General features: G+C 25.0%; 1 protein-coding gene across 1 annotated transcript in view; it reads right to left on the reverse strand.

The window, feature by feature from the left end:
• LOC145833070 (calcineurin-binding protein cabin-1-like) overlaps positions 1–23,109 on the reverse strand; it is a 67,823-nt gene that overhangs the window by 18,985 nt on the left and 25,729 nt on the right. Inside the window, exons 38-41 of the mRNA XM_082940269.1 lie at positions 22,562–22,690; positions 18,149–18,268; positions 17,535–17,674; positions 13,978–14,024 (exon numbers count right to left, since the gene is read on the reverse strand). Of these exons, the coding sequence (XP_082796395.1) occupies positions 13,978–14,024; positions 17,535–17,674; positions 18,149–18,268; positions 22,562–22,690 (436 nt within the window). The remainder of the gene's footprint in view (positions 1–13,977; positions 14,025–17,534; positions 17,675–18,148; positions 18,269–22,561; positions 22,691–23,109) is intronic.

Here is a 23,109-nt window from a genome sequence, read left to right on the forward strand (position 1 = left end):
TATTAAAAAAAAGACGCTTAAGCATTCGTCAAAATGAGAGATACCAAATCACTTTGATACTTTCCATCAACAAAAATAAAATTAATTTTATAAAAACAACCTCTTAGGTGAGATTTAAAATTCAGTTTTACAATGAAAGTTACTGTAGTACAAGTAGTAAAAGTGCGCTTAATTATAATGTAAACAAGCTTTCGTAAGCTTATAAAAAGTTTCATAATGTAAACAAACTGAAAAGATTTCTGTTGATTTTTGTAATCTGTTTTGTGTACTTTGCAAACTTACAGTTGAAAAATAAAACCCCTTTCAAATACCTTTCTTTACATAAATGCACAAAAAGTGTTTATAAAATAAGTACTTGTAAATCCAAAAAGTTTGTTAAAAATTACAAACAAAAACTTGTTGGTTTTGCTTTCTGTTGTGTATACTCTGTCAAAAAGTTTATAAGCATTCAATGAAACTTAAGTATTATCGCCTTTTAAAAGCACATGAAAAAGATTTTTTTTATTTGTTTTAATAATTTCAAGACGTGTCTGTATTGCCATTTGTAATATAAAAAATTCTGTTAGCAACTTTAATTTTTTAAAAACATGTTGAAACAAATAAGAAACCTTGATTAGTTAAGCTTTTTTGATTAAACGTTGTAGTCCAAATAACAACCAACTAACTAAACCGGGTAGGACCCTCACACTAAGTATTTTGATTAAACACCATTTTAATATTTTTAAATGTTTGGTTAAATAAGTGTCATTATTATTCTTTTAACTTAATATCTTTGTACTAAATAATTTAAAATGCATAATTCTATATATTGTTAGTTAATTTACTTTATATATTTAAAAAATTCTATGATTTTAAAAATTAAACATTTTTTCTTAACACTCACTTCACTTTTTTAAAACACACAAAAATATTTAAAAATTAACTTATAATTAAATATACAACAAAAATAATATAGAATAATTTTGTTGGTTTTGCAATATACAAAACATTTGGTGCAAAAATTAAAAATTATACCAGATTTTCGTTTTAACTCCTCTAGCTTGGGTTGCAGATAAAAAAATAAACAATTTAACAAATCAAATTCAACTTGAAAGCAAATTTTGTTTGTAACAAAAACCTTTTTGACATTAAAACCAGAGTTTTACCTTGCACGTGAGGCTTTTCAAGCTGATTTTAACATTCAAGTTGGCATTTATACGCAAAATAAGACGCTTTAACATTCATCAACAAAAAGCTTATAATTTTTACAATAACAACTTTTGTTTAAATTGTTGAATTCGGTCTAAATGAAATCCATCGTACCAGTAAGATTGTGGTCTTTAGTTTTATGTAAACAATTAAGTAAAGTTAGTCAAATTTTAAAACTAAAAAGGCATATTAAATACCACCGAAAAGGTTATTCTCTGTTTTGTATTCTGTTATGAAACTTAATTTTTAATTCTGAAGTTTTCTTTTCAACTAATAATTTATTCATAATTTTTTTTTGCGTTTTAAGCATAATGAGTTACAGTAAAAAGAAATCAGCTTAAAAAAGTTTATTTAAATTTTAAATTGTGTTGGTATAAACTCCTGTTTGAAAACTCGAAAGCGTCAAATTGAAATTAAGCGCCTTTTGAAAGCGCGAAAACTGTTTAATCTACGAAAAAGTTTATTTAAAAGTCGGTTGAAGTTTGCGGAGATAGAAATTTCAACCAGTTTTTTGTGTAAACCTCTTTTTAACAGCCACAATGCAAACAAAAAGATTTATTTCTGCTCACTACAAAAAGACTGCTTTTGTTGAAAACCTTTTCTTTTGTCCCATTTGTATTGGGATTTGTGCTTTTTTGTTTGAATTTCAAGCCTTGCTGAATTTTGCTCACAATTTTATAATAACATAAGAATTTTCAGACAGTATTTTCAAATCTAATTTTAATTAAAACTTCATATTTTGTCACTTTAAACTGAATACTTTTTTTTTAAATAAGCACAATAAACATGTTTTTTATAACAAATTTAAAAACTTGTTAAATTTACTTTTTATTCCTAACTCAATCTTGATAAAAAATTAAAAAACAACCACAAACATAACCCTAAACTAAAAAATAAAACTGTTAACTTCTAATCAACTCAAGCAACTGCACACAGACTAACACGTAAAAACAAACTACTTTTTTTAATTAAAATTATTAAAGAAACACTGAAAACAACTTGAATTTAAAGAAAAAAACTAACAAAAACCAGCAGCGGTTTTCAAAGCGGAAAAGCGTAAATTTGTGACTCACAATTATCAACCACCGCTCGTAGTTTTAATATTTTCATGCAAAATTACAGCTTGTAGCTACAATGCCTTTTTCCCTGTCGGCAGCGATCTTTAGCGCCATCTAGCGGCTATTTTTTGGTAAGTTTTTTATTTTTATTTTCTGAGTTTTAACGCGAAATACACAACTGTGAAGCTTGAATTTTAATCAACGCAAACTATGAAACCAAACTGCAAAGCAAACAAAAAGTAAGAGTTTGCTTGAAATCTGCACGAAAAAAAAAAAAGACTGAAACATCAAACTTGGTGAAAATTCGGCAGAAACCTTCGTGCGGAAAGTGGGTTATTTATAGAACGGCGCGGAAAATCGAAAGAGAAAAATTCGGAGCGCTGGGAAGATATATCTGGAGAAAACATCTCGAGCCTGCGGAGACGCATCGGCGAGATACGAAAAAGTTCAAAAAGTTTCAACGTAAACAAAAAGCGTTCAAAACTTCATCTGCTATCGTGCGCAGATCATTTTGCTTCACTTAATGCTTTGTATGGCACAGTTTGATCAAAAAAATCTAAGCCCCATGTTCAATGCCCATGTTAGCTTTATAAACTTGAAGCTTTTAAAACATATCAATAAAGTTTAAAAATAAAATTAGATTTCAATCGCCACGCTCATTAGTTGAACTTTTAGGCATAAATGCACAAACACACAATGACAAGTTACACCTATTAAACATTATATATATATCATATATATATAGGAATGTAGTGAGCCCAAGAAAATAAGGTTGGAACCCATGAATGTTTGATTTGTATAAGAAAATAGCCAAGATTGTCATGTCTTCGTGATAGAGCGGTGTAAAATTTTGTTTGTTGTTATTTTTAATTAAATTATAAGACTTGAAACTAAATTTTGCTTTGAAGTGTAAAATTTTTGTTATAATCACAACCAATTTGACAGGAAAAATTTAAATACATATTCGGTTTTTGATTCAGTCTAAAAAAAAACTTTATTCGTGTTAAAGTGGTAAAAAAAAATATTTTATTTAGAAAAATATTAAAATAATTTGACTTAGGTTCCACATTTTGGTTTGTAATAAATCAATCAATAAATAAATAAATAAATATATATATATATAAATAAGTTGTTTTTATCACGATCAAACCTATTTCAACTTATAAGTAAATACCCAGTAGAAACACATTTTCATTCGTGAAACTAGTAAAATGATCAAAACTTAAAATATTTCCTTATTCACTGAATCTATAATCAAAAATATAACTCACTTTAAGATAAATAATTTATGACATTAATAAAATTTTAAAAAAGACTAAAGACATATAGTTATGTTTACAAAAAAACTATTACGATTTATAAGTTTGTTTATAAACAACTATTACTATTGGTACCTTCAAATTTTTGTGTAATCCGATTCTATAATTAATTTTAACATAGTTTTAACAAGTACTTGCAAAACTACTTTATGTTTAATAACTCTGAAAACGTTTTTTTTTTTTTTTTTTGAGTATTAAAAGTACTAGTATGGTCAGCAACTTAATAAAGAATAAGTTTCCTGGAAGTTTACAAAGATCAGAAAAACAATTAGACTTATTATTGAATAAAGGAAAAAAAAAATACTATGATTTCAAAAGACCAAAAAATTAGATCAAATTTAAATTAAATACACATTTGTATTTCGACATTTTTTTTTATTATCAGTTAACCATTTTTTGATAAATACATTTTAAATATTTTTTAATTAGTTTTGCGAACTGTTAATTACAACGATGAACTTTAAATCTAAATACTTGACATTAACTTTTTGGCAGAAAAACTTTTACAAGCTTTGGCAACTACGCAACAGTAAAGCATTTTATAAAAAATAAAAACCTAACACTCAATCTAAATTAATTAACATTTCGTTTTGTTAAACTTAACCATTAACAATGGCTTTAAACCAAAAATCCTGCAGCTTAAACTTAAATTATAGGAAAAAATTTAACATGATTCTTTTTCAGAATTATTTGTTTCAATAGATCAACTGTAAAACAAATACTAAACTAAATGTATTTGGTTATAAAAGACCCGTTACTATGCTTAGTCATATGAACTTATAAAATATTCATTTTCTTTATTTATCTTTATACATGAAATTATATAAAGTTTTGTAGAAGTTAAAACTTTATATAAGATGATTTTACAATAGATATTGAATTGTATAAAATTTAAACGTGCCATAGGCACAATACCTTTGAAAAATAGGTTACTATATATGCCGTGCTATTCTTAGAAACTTAAGTTAAATTTTCATTGTCCTTTTAAAACTAAAACAGCAAGTTAGTATAAGAACAATAAAGACAGCCTATTTAAATTAATTCAAAAAAAATCAGTGTAGGGTAGGTAAAATATTAAATTATAAACCAAATTAGTATAGATCAAGTTTAAAATATTCATTGTCCTATTAATAGAGTTTTTATTGTTATATAAAATTACACAAAAGCTACTGCTTTGTATAACAATAAGTTAAGGTAGACCATTGAACTAAAAAATATATTTATATATTGATTACAGGCTAGTTATAAAAAATTTAGAGGATGTACCTGTCATTATTTAAAGCCTGCATTGAAAGTAAAATTTAGTTTTAATATCTTTTCAAATAAAAAAATTCAATATCTTTAGAACTAAAATTCAAAAAGAATAATAATCAGCTAAACTTATTTTAAACTTTTTGAAAAATTTCTGATAAAAGTAAAACTTATGTAGTTCTTTTTAAAGTAAACATTAGATCTGAAAATAAAGCAATAGTTTGAAATATAACACAACAAGTTTTTGTCACGACAAATTAACCAATAAAACTTCGATAAAACTGCTCATTCAACTCAATCACTAGAAATATCTAAAAACTTAACTTTCCGCCTTTTTAGCACAAATATGCATGCGCGAGCACATATGAAAAATATTCGGGTAAAATCAACAGAGTACGGATAGAATAATCGCGTTTATTAGCAAGCTTAATTGCCCGTGAAAACTGTCTGTTCGTTTTAACTCGAAATAAAAACTTTTCATTTCTCAATATAAATATTTGTATAAGTCTAGTTATTTTTGGCATTTTTGAATAAATTTCGTCTAAAAACCATATAGCATTTTTATTCTGCATATTTTGATGCATTTCATCATATTTAAGAATTTCCCCATAAATTAGTACGTTACTTTAATTAAAATAAAATAACTTTTTTTGGCAGAAGTTTAATGAAAAAAATTAAATTAATTTCAACACAATTAAGTTAGTAAACAAAACATTTTGAAATAAGTAAAAATCAATAAAAACTTAATTTACATCAGAGAACAGTTCAAAAAGTGACTATATTTTGCATCAAAATTTCGTTCTACAAACATTTTAAATTGGAAAAATAATAGGCTTGCCACTCGTTTTTTCTAAATTTTTGCCAGGTTTTCCAAATTTCTTCTAGGTTTTAAAAAGTAAACATTGTTGGTCTATTTTTAGTTATAAGTTAATTTCTATAAAAGAAACTGTGTTAAATAGTACAAAAACATTTAAAAGATGCTGTAAAGTTACTTTAAATGTGTTTTTTAATAAAAAAATTTTTTGATGATGAGAAAAAAGTCTTATTTATATGATAGATTTTTTGAGTCAAATTGAAATTTTAGTACTGAAAGTGAAAATGTTAAAATTATTAAAAATTCCAGGTTTTTTGATCAAAATTCCAGGTTTTTTTCAGGTTTTTTTTTTCAAAATTTCTCAAATTCCAGGTTTTTCCAGGTTATTTTTGCCTAAATTGTCGAATTCCAGGTTTTTCCAGGTAAAGTGGCAACCCTGAAATAAGTATAAAATAAATGTGACTACTGATAAAAACAAAAATATATAATACATCAAACTATCAAAACAACTGAAAAGAGCAAAAAAAAACTCAATTCTGAAAACATAAAAAAAAACATTACAGACCGTTATAAAAGTTAATGCAACAGAAAAAGCCCTTGAAATTACCCAATTAAAAAGTATCGTGATGAACTAGCATGTAAATTAAAGGGGTGGGGAGCTTTGAAAATACAAATTGATTAATGCATCAAGCGTTGCGTAAAAGTAATAAAACAATTAAAAGTTATTTATCTTTTTCATTTCAGCTTTTTTCAGCTTTTTTATTTTTCTGGTAGCAAAACATGTTTTTTAAATGTTTTTGGTGAAACGTTTGATATTTTAAAAGGCAACATCATGTATTAACATTAATTTCTAAAATCTTGTTCAAAACACGTAATGTTTGCGTTCAGTGTTTTTGAAAAAAAATAAGTTAGATAACTACTTATTATTGTAAAAATACTTATTAATTTATTTTGGATTCTGCTTCATATATAGTAAGTTTATTTGTAATTATTTTTCAACCTTTTTATAAGTCGAACATTTCAAACAGTAAAATAAAACAGCTTAATAGCGAAAAAAAAATTGGCTACTTTTTAAGCTGACTATAATTATGACTCATAAATTTATAACTATTTAATTGTGTCAAACTAGTAATACTACTATTAAAAGTCGAAAAACTCATCAAATATTGTTTTTTAATTTTGTAACAAAGCATGAGGCGTAGAATACTTGTTTAACTCGATTCAGTTGACAAAAATCATAAATAAAATAAATCAGTTTTGCTGTGATTTTGAGACAATATATTTCTTTGCAAAACATAAAATAACATGTAGTATTTATGAAGAGCTGTATTTTACAAAACTAATCTAATTCATAAATTTAAAACCAGATTTGTTGTTCAGCAATTCACTAGCAAGCACTTTCAATGTTTACATTTCAAATTTATAAAGGTCTGCTGAAACATACATGCGTTGAATTTTTTTTTTGATTCTTTTGATTTACATAAAACATAATTCTATTTCTTCATCAAGATTGATTTTAACTTACAGTTAAAGTAAATCACAAAGAAACTATAAAATATAATCTAACAGACTAATGTCAAAACATAAAATATAATTAAACGTTGTTAGCAGTCAAAAGTTCACAGACCGGAAAATGTTAAAAAGTAATTACTAAAAAAGAAAACAAAATATTTTGCAGGTGGTGTTACAATGCACTTCTAAAAATAACTTGCCATTATCATAACACAAACAATTTTTCATTATATGAAAAGTTGGTAAGTCAGACTAATCGCCACATAAGTAGCTTGCACATAAAACCAAGCGTTGTAGGCTTTAAGTATGATTTAAACTAATTATTAAAACTTTTTGCAGTACATATGTACATTTAAAACGCTTTTTTTAAGCTATATAAGTATATTTCATTGTAAATGAAAAAATATGGTGCTTAGTAAGCTAAATTTTAATCGGCTTACAAAAATAGCCTTGCAGAAGTTAGACATACAAATTAGTCTTTTACTGATTGTACTGTAGCTGTATCTCAAAACGCTAATGAAAAACATGATAAATGTGCTAAAAATAACATCGTGTTATCTTGAATAAACACAAAAAAGCTGATAAACCAGAATAACAGTATTCGTACTGACAACACATAAAGATAGGATTAAATAAACAAACTTCGGCGTAATAGAATTTAGGTGCTTATAAAAGGTATATACTTTTTTTTCTTTCTAAAAGTAAGAATTCAGTTGACATATATTTCATTTAAAACGTTATCATTTTTAAAATTTAAACATTTCTAGATTGTTAAAAATTTAAGCTACCTCAATTTGAACAAAACAAATAAAGCTAATCACAATAAAATCATTTGTAACTTTATTTAGCTCATAAAAATTTTTAAACTTGATTTTTTCGTATGCTCACAAAATACTAATATTAAACTATTGCTTTTGTTATACAAATTGAAATAAAAGAAAAAACAACAATGCTTGTTTTAATTCAAAAGCTGATCGAAATGATTTCAGCAATATACGAAAATAAATCGTGATAAGACAGATAAAGATTTAAAATTTAAAACAGCTTGTTTTTTTTAAATTTTAATGTAGTTTTCAAACAGCTAGGAAAATAAAAACAAATGTTTTTATTAAACGTGATAGCTTTTCACTTTGTTGTTTCTTCAAAATAACATTTTGCAATAACTGGTGTTCTTACAAAGTATTGTGCAAGTTTTCGGTAACAATCTAACTTACTAATAACATGATTTGAAAACAAAGTAAAATTCGCAATTTTTTTTCTCATAAAAAAAAACTTTGTGACTAATATGGTCATTATTTTGTTCAAATTCTATGAAAAATATATTTTCAAGTGCTTGAATTACTACTGCTTGCTTGGTGGTAAGCTAAACAACCTCTTTAAAAAATTAAAAAATTGAAAATACACGTTCAGTTCAAACATTGCTGCGCAAAAAATTTTCAATGAAAATTAAAATATTCAAGATTTAAAAAATACTAATTTAATTTATATTTGAAACAAACAACATGAGTTAATTAACAACATTACCGTTTGTAGTATCTGTAACTTTGAAAAAACCAACGTTTAACTTTTGTTGTATTTTATTATTATTTCTATAATCTAAGCTACTAATTTAACAGCTATTTGTAATAAAAGTGAGTTAAACTTCATAGAAAAACATTTAATATTGATTGTTTGAACTTAAGTGTAAAGACCAATGCGTTACATGACCTTAAAATTCACATGCTGTTTTTGAAATTTTGCATTTAAAACTGCAAAATATGATTACTTTATTTAGTGCCTGATTTATTTTGAAAGTGATTAAAAAGTGAGTAAATACTAAATCCAAATCAACCTTTTGTTTACAGAACGCTCATTTCACGACTTTTAATGTTAAACGAAACAAAAACCTCGATATAAGAAGGCGGAAAGGTCACTGTAAAAATTTTATTTTCTTATAAAAACTGACCTTTCAATGATTTACTGCTCGAATATATATTTATTTTAATAGCTCGTGAAATAAGTTAACAGTAATTCACATTAAAACTAACCTTTTTATACTTTTTATATCAAAATAAAACGTTAGTTTAATAGTAGTTTGTGTGAAATTGTGGACACTCAACTTAGGTTTAAGTACAAAAGTATTACTATTAAATTTAAATAGCTTAAAATATAAGTAATAAAAAAAATATTTTTAACTAAACTTGGAGAAGTAAAATCGCATGCTTAAATTACAACTTTATTTTTGCTGTGAAACTTTAGCTTTAAAATTCATTGCTTGCTAAAAAATCCAAATTAAAATAAATGAGTGAAATCTAATTTTCTTTAATTTTATGTGAACAACAATAACTAATTGAAAACCAGTTTTGTTTGTTTATAGAGTAATAAATCATCTTTCAAAAAAAAACATCCTAAGACAAACTGCTTCATTAAAGAAATAAAATTTCCGAATAAAGATAAAACCAATATGAAAGATGAAAAATACCCGAACGAATCTCTAAAAATAAACATCAGATGTAAATAAAAGAATAAATACACCAAAAAAAAAAATTAAACAAAAACTACATGCAGAAAAGTTTTCTGACGTAGTAAGCTTCTATCTATTCTAAGAGTCTGACTAAAAATACAGTTTATGAAATCTTTATAAATCTTTTAAATGAAATGAATTTTAAGTAAACATTAAAAGTTAAAAATTTCATAAAAAAAACCGATTAGTATAACTTTTGTATAACTTTAACCTTTTTCCAAAAATTATACAGAACAGACTTTAATGAAAATTAAAAAAAAACTTTCATCGACCAAATTTTAACATCCGTAAAAAGTTCAGGCGAAACATTTCACGCGAATTTTCACCAAACTGTAAACACGGTCAAGTGCGTGAAATCAACCGTGACGAAATCACTCGCCCGTGACGATTATTGTCCAATCGAATCTAAGAAAGTTTTTACTGCAGCTAGTTTGGAAAAGACGCTTAACAAAACCGCTTCAGGTATTTAATGTGAAAATTGTTGTGTAGTTGCAAAGCGACGGTTGCAATTAAAAATAAGAACAAATTGTTTTCATCACTATTAAGATTAAAAATTATTTTTTAAAAAATCATAGCTACCCAAGTATTTCTAAGTAGAAATAATTTTACTTTACTGATTTAAGTGTGTTTTTTAAAACAGTTATAAACAAAAACTAAAAAATGATTTTTAAAAAAGGAAGTCTTAAAACAAGAGATATTAAACCAACACTTAACTTTTATAATTATACTTAAATGTAAGTAAGTCTACCGAAGCAAAGGGTTACGGACTTTATGAACTGATTATAAACTCTATTTAAAAAAACAAAAACAGGATGTACAAACCATAAACACACACAAACTGGAAAATATGATAACAAATACCAAAAAGTCGAGATTTAAGTTACACTTTTTCTAACAATTGTTTGCATAATGCATTAAAACAATATTTTGTTAACACTTTCCAAGCACCACTTCAAATTATAAATAGCACAAAATAATTACTGGTTGCTGCTCTTGTTGTTTCAAGCATTTTGAGGACAAGAGTTTAAACGCGTTCCAAAAGCCGCTAAATTTTATTCATTATTCATGTTTGATATTAATCCTATTACCTCTTATATTTTTTAATTGTAAATATGTATTGTTGTGGGTAAAAAGCAATTTGTTGTTAAACAATTTCGAGGGTAAAATTTTTATCTGCCTTTTAGAAGTCTTTATAAGTGTAAAGAAGGTATAAAACTTTAGGGTTTTAAATTTAATTGTATTAGTAGCAAAATTTTATATGATGATATCTTTAATCTTATTTTTCTTCATTTGCTAAATACTAAACTATTTTATACCGAAGTAACATAAAGCATCATTATGTTCAAATACAGCAATTAGACTTAAGTTTTTTATAATTATTCTAATCTTTTATGCAATACTTAAGATTAAGAAAAAGTATATAAAATTTCAAATGTAGTTTTTTAGTAGTTAAAAACCCGCCTTTAATGAGCCTTACTTTTTTTTCTAATACAACAAGAAAATTGTGATCTGTTTAAGTAATTATTTTCACCAACTGTACAAAAACTTTAGTTCAAAGATTTATAATAAATGAAACTCATGAAATCAAGCATTGAGAAGGATTTTAAGTTCAAAACTGAAAATTTGATTAAAAAATATTTCTCACTCCCACGCAAACTTTTCACGTGAAAAATTCGATAAAACTTCCGTGTGAATTTCGGCACATCAAAGAGATTTTAAGATTTCATTTAAACATATTTCACAATAACGCTTGAACTCACAAAAAAATCACTTACATTTAAAATTTTGTTAATTTTGACAACTTTATTGAAATTTACAGAGATAAATTCAGTATATTTTTCACAAAAAGAACAAAAACTGTAAAAAATTTTCGGTACATAAACCATACATCAAACAAACAAAGTTTAAATACTATACAGTTTTACTAGAGGGTAGCAGTTTTCAAAATAACTAGCCAGGGTTTTAGAATAAAGACTTTAACTGACCGCTTCATTTTTTTTAAAGTAAACTACAAAACAAAAACTGTATTTAGTATCGAAACAAGATCTATTTAATCAAAACTGCTCGCTCACAACTACACCAACAGCATAAATGTACAAATTTGGTAAAATGTTTCACCATGTATAATGTTTCGTGTTAAAAATAGGTTTGCCAACGCCGGTATATTTTTCTGAGTGCTCAAACTCACCAATAAAAAACATTTCCATATAAGTTTGAAATAAATGTTAAAAATAAGAAAACAGTTGCAACATATAGAAACTGAAATTTTCGTTGGTAGTGAAAAAACTCTTCAACTAAAAACTGCTAACTGTTTTAATTTGGTGAGAAATCAAAAAGTTGCAAAGAATATCATTTTTATATAGGAAGTAGTTCTTTATTTTTTTTGAAGCACAAATGATTAGGTTTTAATTTTTAGTTAGTATAATACGGAAACTATTTTTTAATAGTAACATCACGTGGGTAAATAATTAAATAACCTAGCAAATTATTACAAATAATTAAAAACCATCTTCCCTTTCTTTGGATGAGTAACTATAATGTTCTGCAATAGGGAAGCCGTTTGTAAAAGTGACAATAAAAATTTTTAAATGAGGTATTTTTTTAAAATTTTTCAATAGTTGTTGCAAAATTTGTTTAATTTTTTTTTTTTGCAACTTCACTGCAAGGTAAGTACTAGTAACGTTTGTGAGTAAACAGTTTGTTTTAAGATAAGGAAACCACTTTTTAAAAATTACATTATTCATTTAGACAGATACAATTAATTTTATAAAAAGTTTCTAAAATGAAAAACCGCAAATTTTTTTTTTCAACTAAAAGGAAAACTTTGGAAGGTGATTTTTATAATCACGTATTCTCATTGAAATGATGTGACTAAAATATAAAATCGTTTTGTTGAAACTTTAAACCAACCATAAAACAATTGCATTTACTTCAATTAAAAGCTAGGAGGCCAAAAAGTTTTAAGAAATGGTTTTGAATACATAGAAATGGTGAAATCTCTTAAAAAGTAATTTGAAAACTAGCTTGGTTCTATGGTAATCATTTCATTGATACTTCGATGCCAAACGTTTTTATTTCTTTAAATATACTTTTAAAAGTAAAGTTTTAAAAGAACTGCGTAATTTATTATTAATTGCCGCTCTTTCTAAAAATTATGCTCTCTGTTAAGATTTTAATAAGTGCTTTTATTTATAAAACAATTTTAATTACACTGAATTACTACAGATAAACCTGAAAAACACAAATTTCACAAAAAAAAATTAACTGCACCATATTTCTTCTCTTATTGTTTGCTTTTAATTTATTTGTAAACATTTTTAATTAGTTTCAGATGACAAAACTCACCGAATAATTTTTTTTACATAGTTCAACTAACATTTATCAATTTGGTTTTGTTAAAAAGTTACAATTTAATGTCAGTTACATAACTGTGGACTTTTTAATCACTCCAACAAAAAATTAACCAAGAGTTTTTGACTTGTCATGTAACCATTGCAAGGAAAACCTTAGTGTCAAAAAATTGTTATTTCAAGTTACAATAGCTGTAAGAAGCTTGTTACTTGTCAGGCAGTTCCTTTCATTGAGTTTGTGGTAAAAAGTGTTTGTCATAGCTGTCAACACATTGTTTGGTTTGCAGAAATAAAAACAAAACTAAACAGCTCGATCATTCAAAATTTAATACAAGCTTTGTTGCATCTTTTGATAGTTTTCCAATTGAAACTTATTCTACCAACCAAAACAGCTTTATAAACACAAAGCTACTATTTATCCAAACTTTATCGTCATAACTTTAAGTTCAAATTATTGTTTAAAAAAGTATACAAAAAATTTATAACACGACAAATAACTTGTGTTTTATTTAAATTTAAACACAATAACAAATTTAAATTAAAAAACTTTGTTAAAAATGCACTTAAACAGTATGTATTGAATAACTTATCACTGCCAACTTATTACATAATTATACAATGTAATTGTTTATAAATCCTCAAGTCAGTTTCTAACTTAGTGAGTGGAAATTTAAACTAATTGTTTTAAACGATAAATAATAAATAAATTTTAAAACTAACAGCTGAATTATAAATGATTGACGTTCCTTCTAAAAATTATATTCTCTAATCTAAGCTTGAAAAAAGCTTTTAAAAAATTCTAATTACATTCAATAACTAGCTTACATAAATTAAAATGTTTCAAACTAAATTTATCTAGCCACACTGCATACATACTCAATTAATTAGTTTCCAACACTTTCAACTAATTTATAACTACAAAGCTTTTTTTTATAATAATATAAGAAATTTTATAAATTAAAAAATATTTCAAAAAACAAACCTGGTCAAAGGTCTGCACACTTTCTGTTTCAACTTTTTTCATCATCACTGTAGATTAAATAATATTATTTATTCAATTTACTACATATTAAAGCTAAAATGTATTCTTATTATGTTAAGTATTCGCAAAGTTATTTGGTTTAGTATAGAATGTTTATAAATACAGGTTTATTTAACCATTAAACCTATAGCAATACAAAATTAAACATCTAAAGCAAAACTTAGGAACGATTTATCTTGCGTAATACACTTATACTAACTGGAATGGCACAAAATATTTATGACTTGATAAGCAGACATTTAAAAATGTTTACAGCTTAAACTCAAAAAACACTTCAAATTTTATGCTTCATACATAAGGCATTTAAAACATTTTGAATCTCATGAGTTTTACAGAACAAAACATGTTTTTACTGCTATTAAAAGAACTGACATTAGCAAAATTCGAAAGTTTAAGTCTAAAAAAATTATTTTTTAAATTATAATTTCTTCGAACCAGGCTTCCAAAGATGAACATTTTGTTTTTTTAATTTAAGTTGTGGCTTTTAAGTAGATGTTAATGACTTATTGGTTTGTCTTTATTTTGTATCATTAAATTTAGTTTTAAACATTTACTTTTTAACAGTTATAAAACAAAATTAATTTAGTGGTGTTTTGAACTAAATCATTTATAAAATTTTCAATAATCAATAAAAAGAATATATCCAGACAGACAGGCCATCCATCAGTTATTATTTATTTTAAAAAAGACGATATTTTCTATTATCTAACAACAAAGGAGACGTTCTATTTATAGAAAATAAACTTTTGTTCACTTTTTACGCCGCATTAAGGCTGTACCGGTTAAAATAAGCACCATGAAAAAATATATCACTTATATGTATTGTATTTATCAGAAATGGTGTAGGCTAGTATATAAAAGTTCACAAAAAATTATCATGGTTCGGTAAAAAACACAGTAACTTTTAACTTTGCTAGAAAAGCAACTAAAAAGAATATGAATAATTTAAAACTTAAGTTCTGCTTTAAATAAGTATTAAGTTTTTATTTATGTTTTTTTTCGAATACTTGTCTTAAAGGAAACCCAATGTATCAAATGGAATATAATATTATGAAAGTTTTTTTTACAATAGTGATTAAAACAACAAACGCACTTTAAAAAATACTTTTAACATTTTAGAACAGTTGAAGTTCTTGTTAATGTTATCACAAAAAGTTTAATTAGTTTTGTTAAAACACTGTACATTGACTACTTTACTAAAAAATCACAAACAATAATGTATAAAAACTTAAACGGAACATGAAATCTAATTTTCCTTGAGTTTTATAATGCCATAAGACAATATATTATTAAAAAATCCAAAACAAAAAAGTTTTATTAAAAATGCAGTGTAAAGATTGTTCCAATAAAACAGTAGAAAATACTTGTTTCAATTTATTGTATGAAATAAAGTATTTAAACTGTATTTAAAACATACAATTTCGAAAAAAAATAAAAAATTTTAACCAATATAAAAATGTTTTGTAGTTGTGTGAATACTTCAAGTTGACTGTAAACAGTTTTAAGTTTACTTAATATCAACGATAAAAATTTTGTTATATTTTCTTCAAACCATGTTTTTAATCTTATCTAAGTAAAGTTTAAACGTAAAAATAAACGATAAAAGCAAGATTGTTATTGATGAAAGTAAAATGAAATAATTTAATTTTCTAGAATTGTATGCATTTAAATTTTCTTAAAGAAAAGCTGTAATCGATTTTGTTTGTTTGTTTATTTTATATTAATAAATTTTTGATTGATTTAGCTGTCACAAGTAAGGATTATTTTTGTAATAGCTATTTTTTACTTGTAAAAAACTTCCAAATTAAACCATAAATACAACAATGCATGAATAATTAACAGGGTAAAATGTTCACTTATCTATCTTTAAAGCTAAAGTACACAAAAAAAAAATATGTAATTATATCTTTAAATGTTGATACTAACGTTTTAGATATAAAATATTTCCAAAATTCGTTCAGAGAAAAACAATTTATTTCTTAATTTACAAGCTTGATATTTTTCTCAACAAATGCAAACGAGTAAACAAATTGCGGTAGCTTCAAGGTTAAATTAGCGCAAAATTTAAAGAGTGTTAGAATTGGCAAGGGCTCAATAAGTTCGGGCAAATAATCAGATTAAACGTCAATATAAACTTCCTATTGATTTTTATTTCAAGTCTTTTTTCTTCTTGTTAAACTGTTTTTATTGCCTAACTCAACTGCATAAAGTATACTTTACAGTTTGGTTTTGTTCTGTTCTTTATATATAGTAAAAATATATAAGGCTTTTTGAATGATAAACAAAAGCACTTGCTGTTAAAAATTAGCAGTAGCATTAATGAATGTTTAAAAAATTAGATATATAAACATTTATACTAAAAATGAAAGTTGAAAAGATCTAAATTAAAAAAAACATTTGAAACATCTTTAAAACTGAGCAAAAATTTTTTTTTTCAATTTTTATTAAAAGTAATTTTCTTAAAAGATATTATCATAAAACTTTTTATTAACTATTGTTTATTTTTACAAAGGGACACGCATCTTTTTACGCTTTTCATGGTATTCAAATATATTTTCAAAGCAAATTTTCAAACAGCCCACTTTTTAAACTACAAACACCAACAAAAGTCCATGCAACTTTTGATAACCTAAGACTTTCATCTTATCTGTATTTAAACAAGAAAAAGTTTGCTGCAACTTTCGTGATACAAAAACCACAAATGCAGCAGAAGAACAAAATTACATATTACCCCTAGAGTTACAAGTTATACAAAAACCCTAAAATTTCTCTTGAATTTAAACTTTTAATCTTTCTGGATGCAAATTCAGAAGTGTGTAGGTGTACTAGGTGGTGGGTTGTAAAAATTCACACCAAAAACTTGAAAAGAACTTCGAAACAATTTGCAAGAAAATTCTCACAGCTTTCTTTCTGATATCAAGTTTCAACAGTGTTTTGTTGGCAATTCAAACTATAATAAAAACTTACAACAAAAAGGCTATAAAATAAAATTTTAGCTGGGTAAAAAACGGTGAATTTTAATAAAATTTGTGCTTGACACTAAAATACAATTATTCTTAAGAACTAGCTTTGTTTGATCACTGAGTTCGTCATTATATCAAACAGCAATGTGAAATAGATTTAATTGTTAAACTGCTTATTTATTTCTATGATTACGAGTTAAACAGCTACAAATACACAAACTAGCTTGTACTAAACAATTTGTTCGAATGTTAATCTTGATTGTTTGTAACTTAATTTAATTATTCAAAATTTAACTAAGTTATTTTCAAATAACCTAAATAGTAAATTATATTAAAAATTAAAACATTTCACACAGTTTACTCATATATATTTCATATTTTAACACTGAATTTATACCAATACAAATAACATACTCACGTGTATTATAAATTACCTTGGACGTACTTAAATTATTTTAATAAAAAAACTCTATATTTAATTCATTTATGTATTTACTGAAGTAAATTTAATGAAACTACGAACAAAGTACTAACATGAATCGTACAACTTGATCAGATCGTTGTTTCTGTCCTGTTTGGAGACGTTGTAGTCGTCGTCAAGTTTTTTGTAAACGTCGATGCTGCTGTCAATGTTGTCGTCCTCACTACAACTCAGTGTAGTTTCCGCCATGTCACTTAATTAAAAAGAATGCACTTAAGTTTAATCATTTACAGTTTAAAAGAATTTACTATATGAAAAAATAATCTGTTTTGACATTCAGTTGACTCTTTACAAACTGTAGAAGTTAGGAAAACTTGTTTATTCTAGTCTTGGGAAACTAAAAAATTATAAAATGTGAAAACCATTAGGGTTTATATATCAACAAACTGTTTAAACTGTTCAATTCTCGAATACTGTACTTTGGAATAATCATTAAAAGTTTAAAAGAATTTAGTGTGCAAAAAAAAATCTGTTTTGACATTTAGTTGAAGTTTACAAATTGTCTAAGTTTAAAAATTTTGTTTATTTCATATAAAATCATAAAATGTGAAAATCATCATGGTTTATATACCAACATTTCTTAAACTGTTTAGGACTCGAATTCACATTGTAAAATTTAAAATAAAATGTTTGTTATAATATTGCAAACTGTCAAACTTATAGCTACCTGAAAGCGGTAGGCATGTGGGTTCCGGATAAATACCTCGTTTTACTGAGTATGATGCACCTCGCATATACGACACACCGTCTCGATAATTTGATCCGATATTCGTCGCGAAAGTAATGCCTGTAGTGTGATTCACTAACAATAAAAAAGAACTTTTTTGTTATTTTTTGTTGCAATTTAATTTATTAAATATACATTTTTATCTTAATGTTTACCTTTACGATATTTTTTTTTTGTTAGTTTTTTGTTTATTCAAATTTATCATTATTGTATTTGTTATATTAAAAGCATTTAAAATAATAAAACTTCTACTTATCTTAATGTTTATTATCATTTTTTATAAATTGTTTGTCTCTAAAGAATATGTAAGGATATATTAAAAAAATTGTTTTCATAAACTTTTATAGGTTTACAAAAGGTATTCAAATAAAAATTACTTATAAACTTTAGTGCAAAAATATCAAACTCTTGAAAACACTTAAAGCTTAAAACCAAATAAAGTGCTGACAATAGTTTTAATCAAACGTATTTATCTAAATCTGTCAGCTTTACTAAATATAGAACAATTTATTTCCAATCCGATTAAAATATTTTACACTTAGCAAAACTTTCTATTGATGTTGTGTATTAATTAAGATTAGAAATTTTTTAAATTAAAATTTAAACCATAAAACCAACTTGAAATGTTTTACTTACTAAACTTTTGATAACAAAAAAGGTCTTAAAGTACTTGAGTATAATTTCTACTTCGTTATTATTATTATTACTACTTTAATGCTAACTTTAAGTTAAGTATAAATTGTTAAAACTGTGCGCATAACTACATATCCACTTTTATAAAATATCTAACTTAAAATATTAAGTTAAATAGATAATGTTTAATACTTATACTTTTTAATATTAAAAACTTAATTTATCATAATCGAGATATGATTGAAAACTTCACGTAACAATAAAAAAGCCATTTAAGTTTAAATCTACGTTACTGGAGACAAAACTTTTCATTAAAGTTACATGTAAAGCGACCTTGAAACTTTTAAAAAACAAATAAGATAATTTTTTAATATAAAATAAAACAAAATGTTTATACAACTTAAGTGTCAGCACGGACTTTTAATACCTCTTTTTCAAGGTCGCATTTTTCTAAACAAGAAAAACAGCATTTAGTTTTAATAAAAAATTTTTTTTTTAATAAAAAGTAAAATATTTTTATTAATTTTAACATGCAGATAATAAGAAAAAATTTAAGCACAGACAAAAAGAACATTTGATCAAGTCCGTGATATATTTTTAATACGACAAAAAACTAAAATGTGTAAATAGATTTTTTTTAATATAATAAAATTTATGTAAAAATAAGAGCAATGTTTATTTTCGAGTTAACAAACTAAAACAAAAAGGTGCAAGGCAAAGGAAAAACAAGTATAATTAAACTGTATTTTTATTGAAACTGAATGCTGTTTTTCTTGTTTTCAAAATTGCGACCTTGGAAAAAAAACTATTAAAAATACGTGCTGACACTTAAATTGTATTAGAATTTTGTTTCGTTTGATATTAAAGAATTATCCTATTTTTAAATAAATTTCAAGGTTGCTTTGCATGTAAAATTTAATGAAAAGTTTTGTCTTCAGTAAAATTTTGAAAATTGAGTTTAATATGAAAAAACACTTGGCGTTTTGTAAACAAGTTTAATTAATTAAAAATAAACCGTTTTAATGAGTTTGATGAAAAAAAACGTTTGACTGTCATAAAATTTTAAGCGACTAAAAGAGGTGTGTCACAATAACATAAAGAAAAGTTTTAAAATAACTTTATTTTCATAATAATTGTAATATTAAAACTTTAGATAACTAAACATTATTTGACACTAAAATATATTCTTTCAAACAATATAAATAAGACTCAATTTTTCAGAACAAAATATAATTCATGCTTCTTTCGTCAGTTGAATACTAAGCAATAAAAATAAATTTCAAATCTAACTTATATAGTGAAAATGCAATCAACGTAATTAATAATAATAAAGCAAAGAGTAATTAACAATACATAAATACGTCTAATTTCAATGCAACTAAAAAAAAACAATAAAACAAAGCAACAACTTAAGAAAACAATTTAAGAAAAAAACTAAACAGTATAATCAAAATCTTTATGTTTACACAACTTAGGTTTTTTTATCAAAATACAAACAGCTTCAAGTTTAACTAAATCCGAAATGTGAAAACAACTTTTAACAATTTTAAAAATTTTTAATTATAATTACTAGCACAATCAAGGTTATTTACTAAGTGTTCAGCAATAGCAGATCTTTTTGAAGCATTTATTACTCTAATAGACGTAGTTTTCATATTACTCTTACAAAATTCATCGATACTTTTTGGAATATGTTCCTTTATTCTTTTGCCAAATTGTCTTAGGTCATCCCGACATAACTAGCTTCACAGAAGCAGTTAAACTGGTAAACTACCATACTTTGTTTAAATTCTGCTATCGGATCTTTTTCTCCAGGTCTGCACATTGGTTTGGATACGAAAATAACAATCGGCTTTGCCGAATGATAAGTCCTACTTACTAATTGACAAATCTCTCTTTCTAAAACTCCTGAGTTCTTATTGACATAAGGCAATACTAAAGGAATCAAGCATTTCTCCGGCCCTGCTGGCTTTATTTTATTCAAACTTTTAAGATGTAAATTTATAATTTTATTAATAAGTTCTTGTGGATAGCCATTTTTATTTAGTTTCAATTTTACTATTATTAATTACGTTGATTGCATTTTAACTATATAAGTTAGATTTGAAATTTTATTTTTATTGCTTAGTATACAACTGACGAAAGAAGCATGAAATATTTTTTGTTCTGAAAAATTGAATCTTATTTATATTGTTTGGAAGAATATTAAAACTTCACACAATGTTGAAAAAGAGTGTGAAATTAGTAATTTTAGATTTTAGTTCCTAATGTTTTAAAAAGGTATGTATTTAGCACACATACCTTTGTAAAGAAAAATCTAAAACTACCATCATAAAAATAAGAAAAAAAAATTAAATGTAAAATTGATTTAAATTTACAACCTACATATACCCACAGAAAATAAAAACTCAACAAATATTTAATTTTATAATTAAGTTAAACTTTCATTTTAAAATAGTAGATTTTGGCATTATTTTTTTGTTTACTCGAAAACATTATATTTATTTTTAATTATATATTAATTAAAATTATGTACTTGAAATAATTTAAAAAACTTAAATTATTTACAATATAATGACAGCAAATAACCACCAAAGTATATTTTAAGAAGCCTTGCCTTAATAATAAACACATATATGTACTTTTTTCATGTTTATTACCGAGATCGTGTTTAAATTTTACCATAATTTGTTATGGTTGTCAAATAAATAAATCTTTACATCTCAACTTTTGTTCAACAAAAGATTGATAAGCATTAGGCTGACGACTAGTTGTCTTAGATTTTTTCCAGGTTTTTCTAATTTCTCCCAGGTTAATTCAAAGTACAATTTTTTCTTGAAAATCTTTAGTATAAAACTAAATTAAAGGTGAAAAATGTTTAAAAAGTATGAAATATATTTTAAACGTACTGCACTGCTAGCTATATAATTTTACAATTCTAAATAGAAAATAAAAATTATTGTGTATGATAAATATTTTGTATATAACCTAAATTTCATCATTTTCAATGTAACTCCAGGATTTTAGTGATTTTTCTCTTTAATTTTCAGGTTTTTTACAAAAAATATCTAACTCAAGACTTTTCTAGGTTTTTTAGCCAAAATTTTAAAATTCCAGGGTTCCAGGTTAAATGACAACCGTGAATTGTTATGTTAAAAGTTTATCACACTTTTCATAAGCAAATTAACAGCATGAATAAATATTACATAAAATAAGTGTGAACAAACTTTGCGAACACTTAAAAGAAAATAGTTGAGTTCACTAAAAAATTTTCATAAAGCCTAAAAATGTTAATTTTTTTTTTCTTTATGACTAGTTTTTATAAATTTTCAAACTAGTACACATTTGCACATGGATAAATTTTTTTATAAAAGTGTCTACTTCTCATATAATATATCATTAAATTAATAGATTTATATTTGAGGTTCTAAATTGAACAACAATAGTTCTCAACTTGTTCAAAACTAAGGAGAAAAATGTACAAGATTAAATATTCAAGATTTTTATTTGCAAAACTAAACTCATCTAATTAATATAAACTTTCACCCACTTAAAAGAAAATAGTTGAGCTCACTAAAAAAATTTCATAAAGCCTAAAAAAGTTTTTAAAAAAAATTTTATGACTAGATTTTAATTTTCAAACTAATACACATTCACACATGATACTTATTGATATGTCTAATAAATTATATTACTTAATTAATGTAAACTTTCACCCACCTCTGCTGATCCGTGTTCTTGCTGAGCAGGTTGTGGATGTGCAGGAGGGACTTGTCGTCGTGCAGCCGGAACAAAACGTGAGTCAGCAGCAGGGTGCATCTGTACAGGTGGCAGGGGAAACTACCTGGTCTGAAACAAAAATTGTATTTTTATAAGGGAAAACCACAAAAGCTGAAGTTTTTTTTTTTTTAAGTAGGGAAAACTACCAGGTCTGAAACAAAAATTAATATTTAAGAAGGAAAACTACAACGGCTGAAATTGTTTTTTTTTTTTTTTGAAGTAGGGAAAACTACCAGATCTGAAAAAATATTTGTTGTATTTACGACAAATAGTTATTTAAAAACGGAAAATTACCGGCTCCGTGAAAAAATATTCGTATTTAAGAAAGAAAATTACCAGGATGTGAAAAAATATTCGTATTAAAGAAAGAAAATTACCGGTCAAAACGACTTTCTACAGTCCATACTGAAACTACCCGCTCTGAAATATACTTAATGTAATTGAAGTAGGGAAAGCTACCTAGTGTTAAAAAACATATATTGTATGTG

The sequence above is a fragment of the Thalia democratica genome, chromosome 4 (assembly GCF_965202585.1).
Source record: "Thalia democratica chromosome 4, ktThaDemo2.hap1.1, whole genome shotgun sequence".
NCBI lineage: Eukaryota > Metazoa > Chordata > Thaliacea > Salpida > Salpidae > Thalia > Thalia democratica.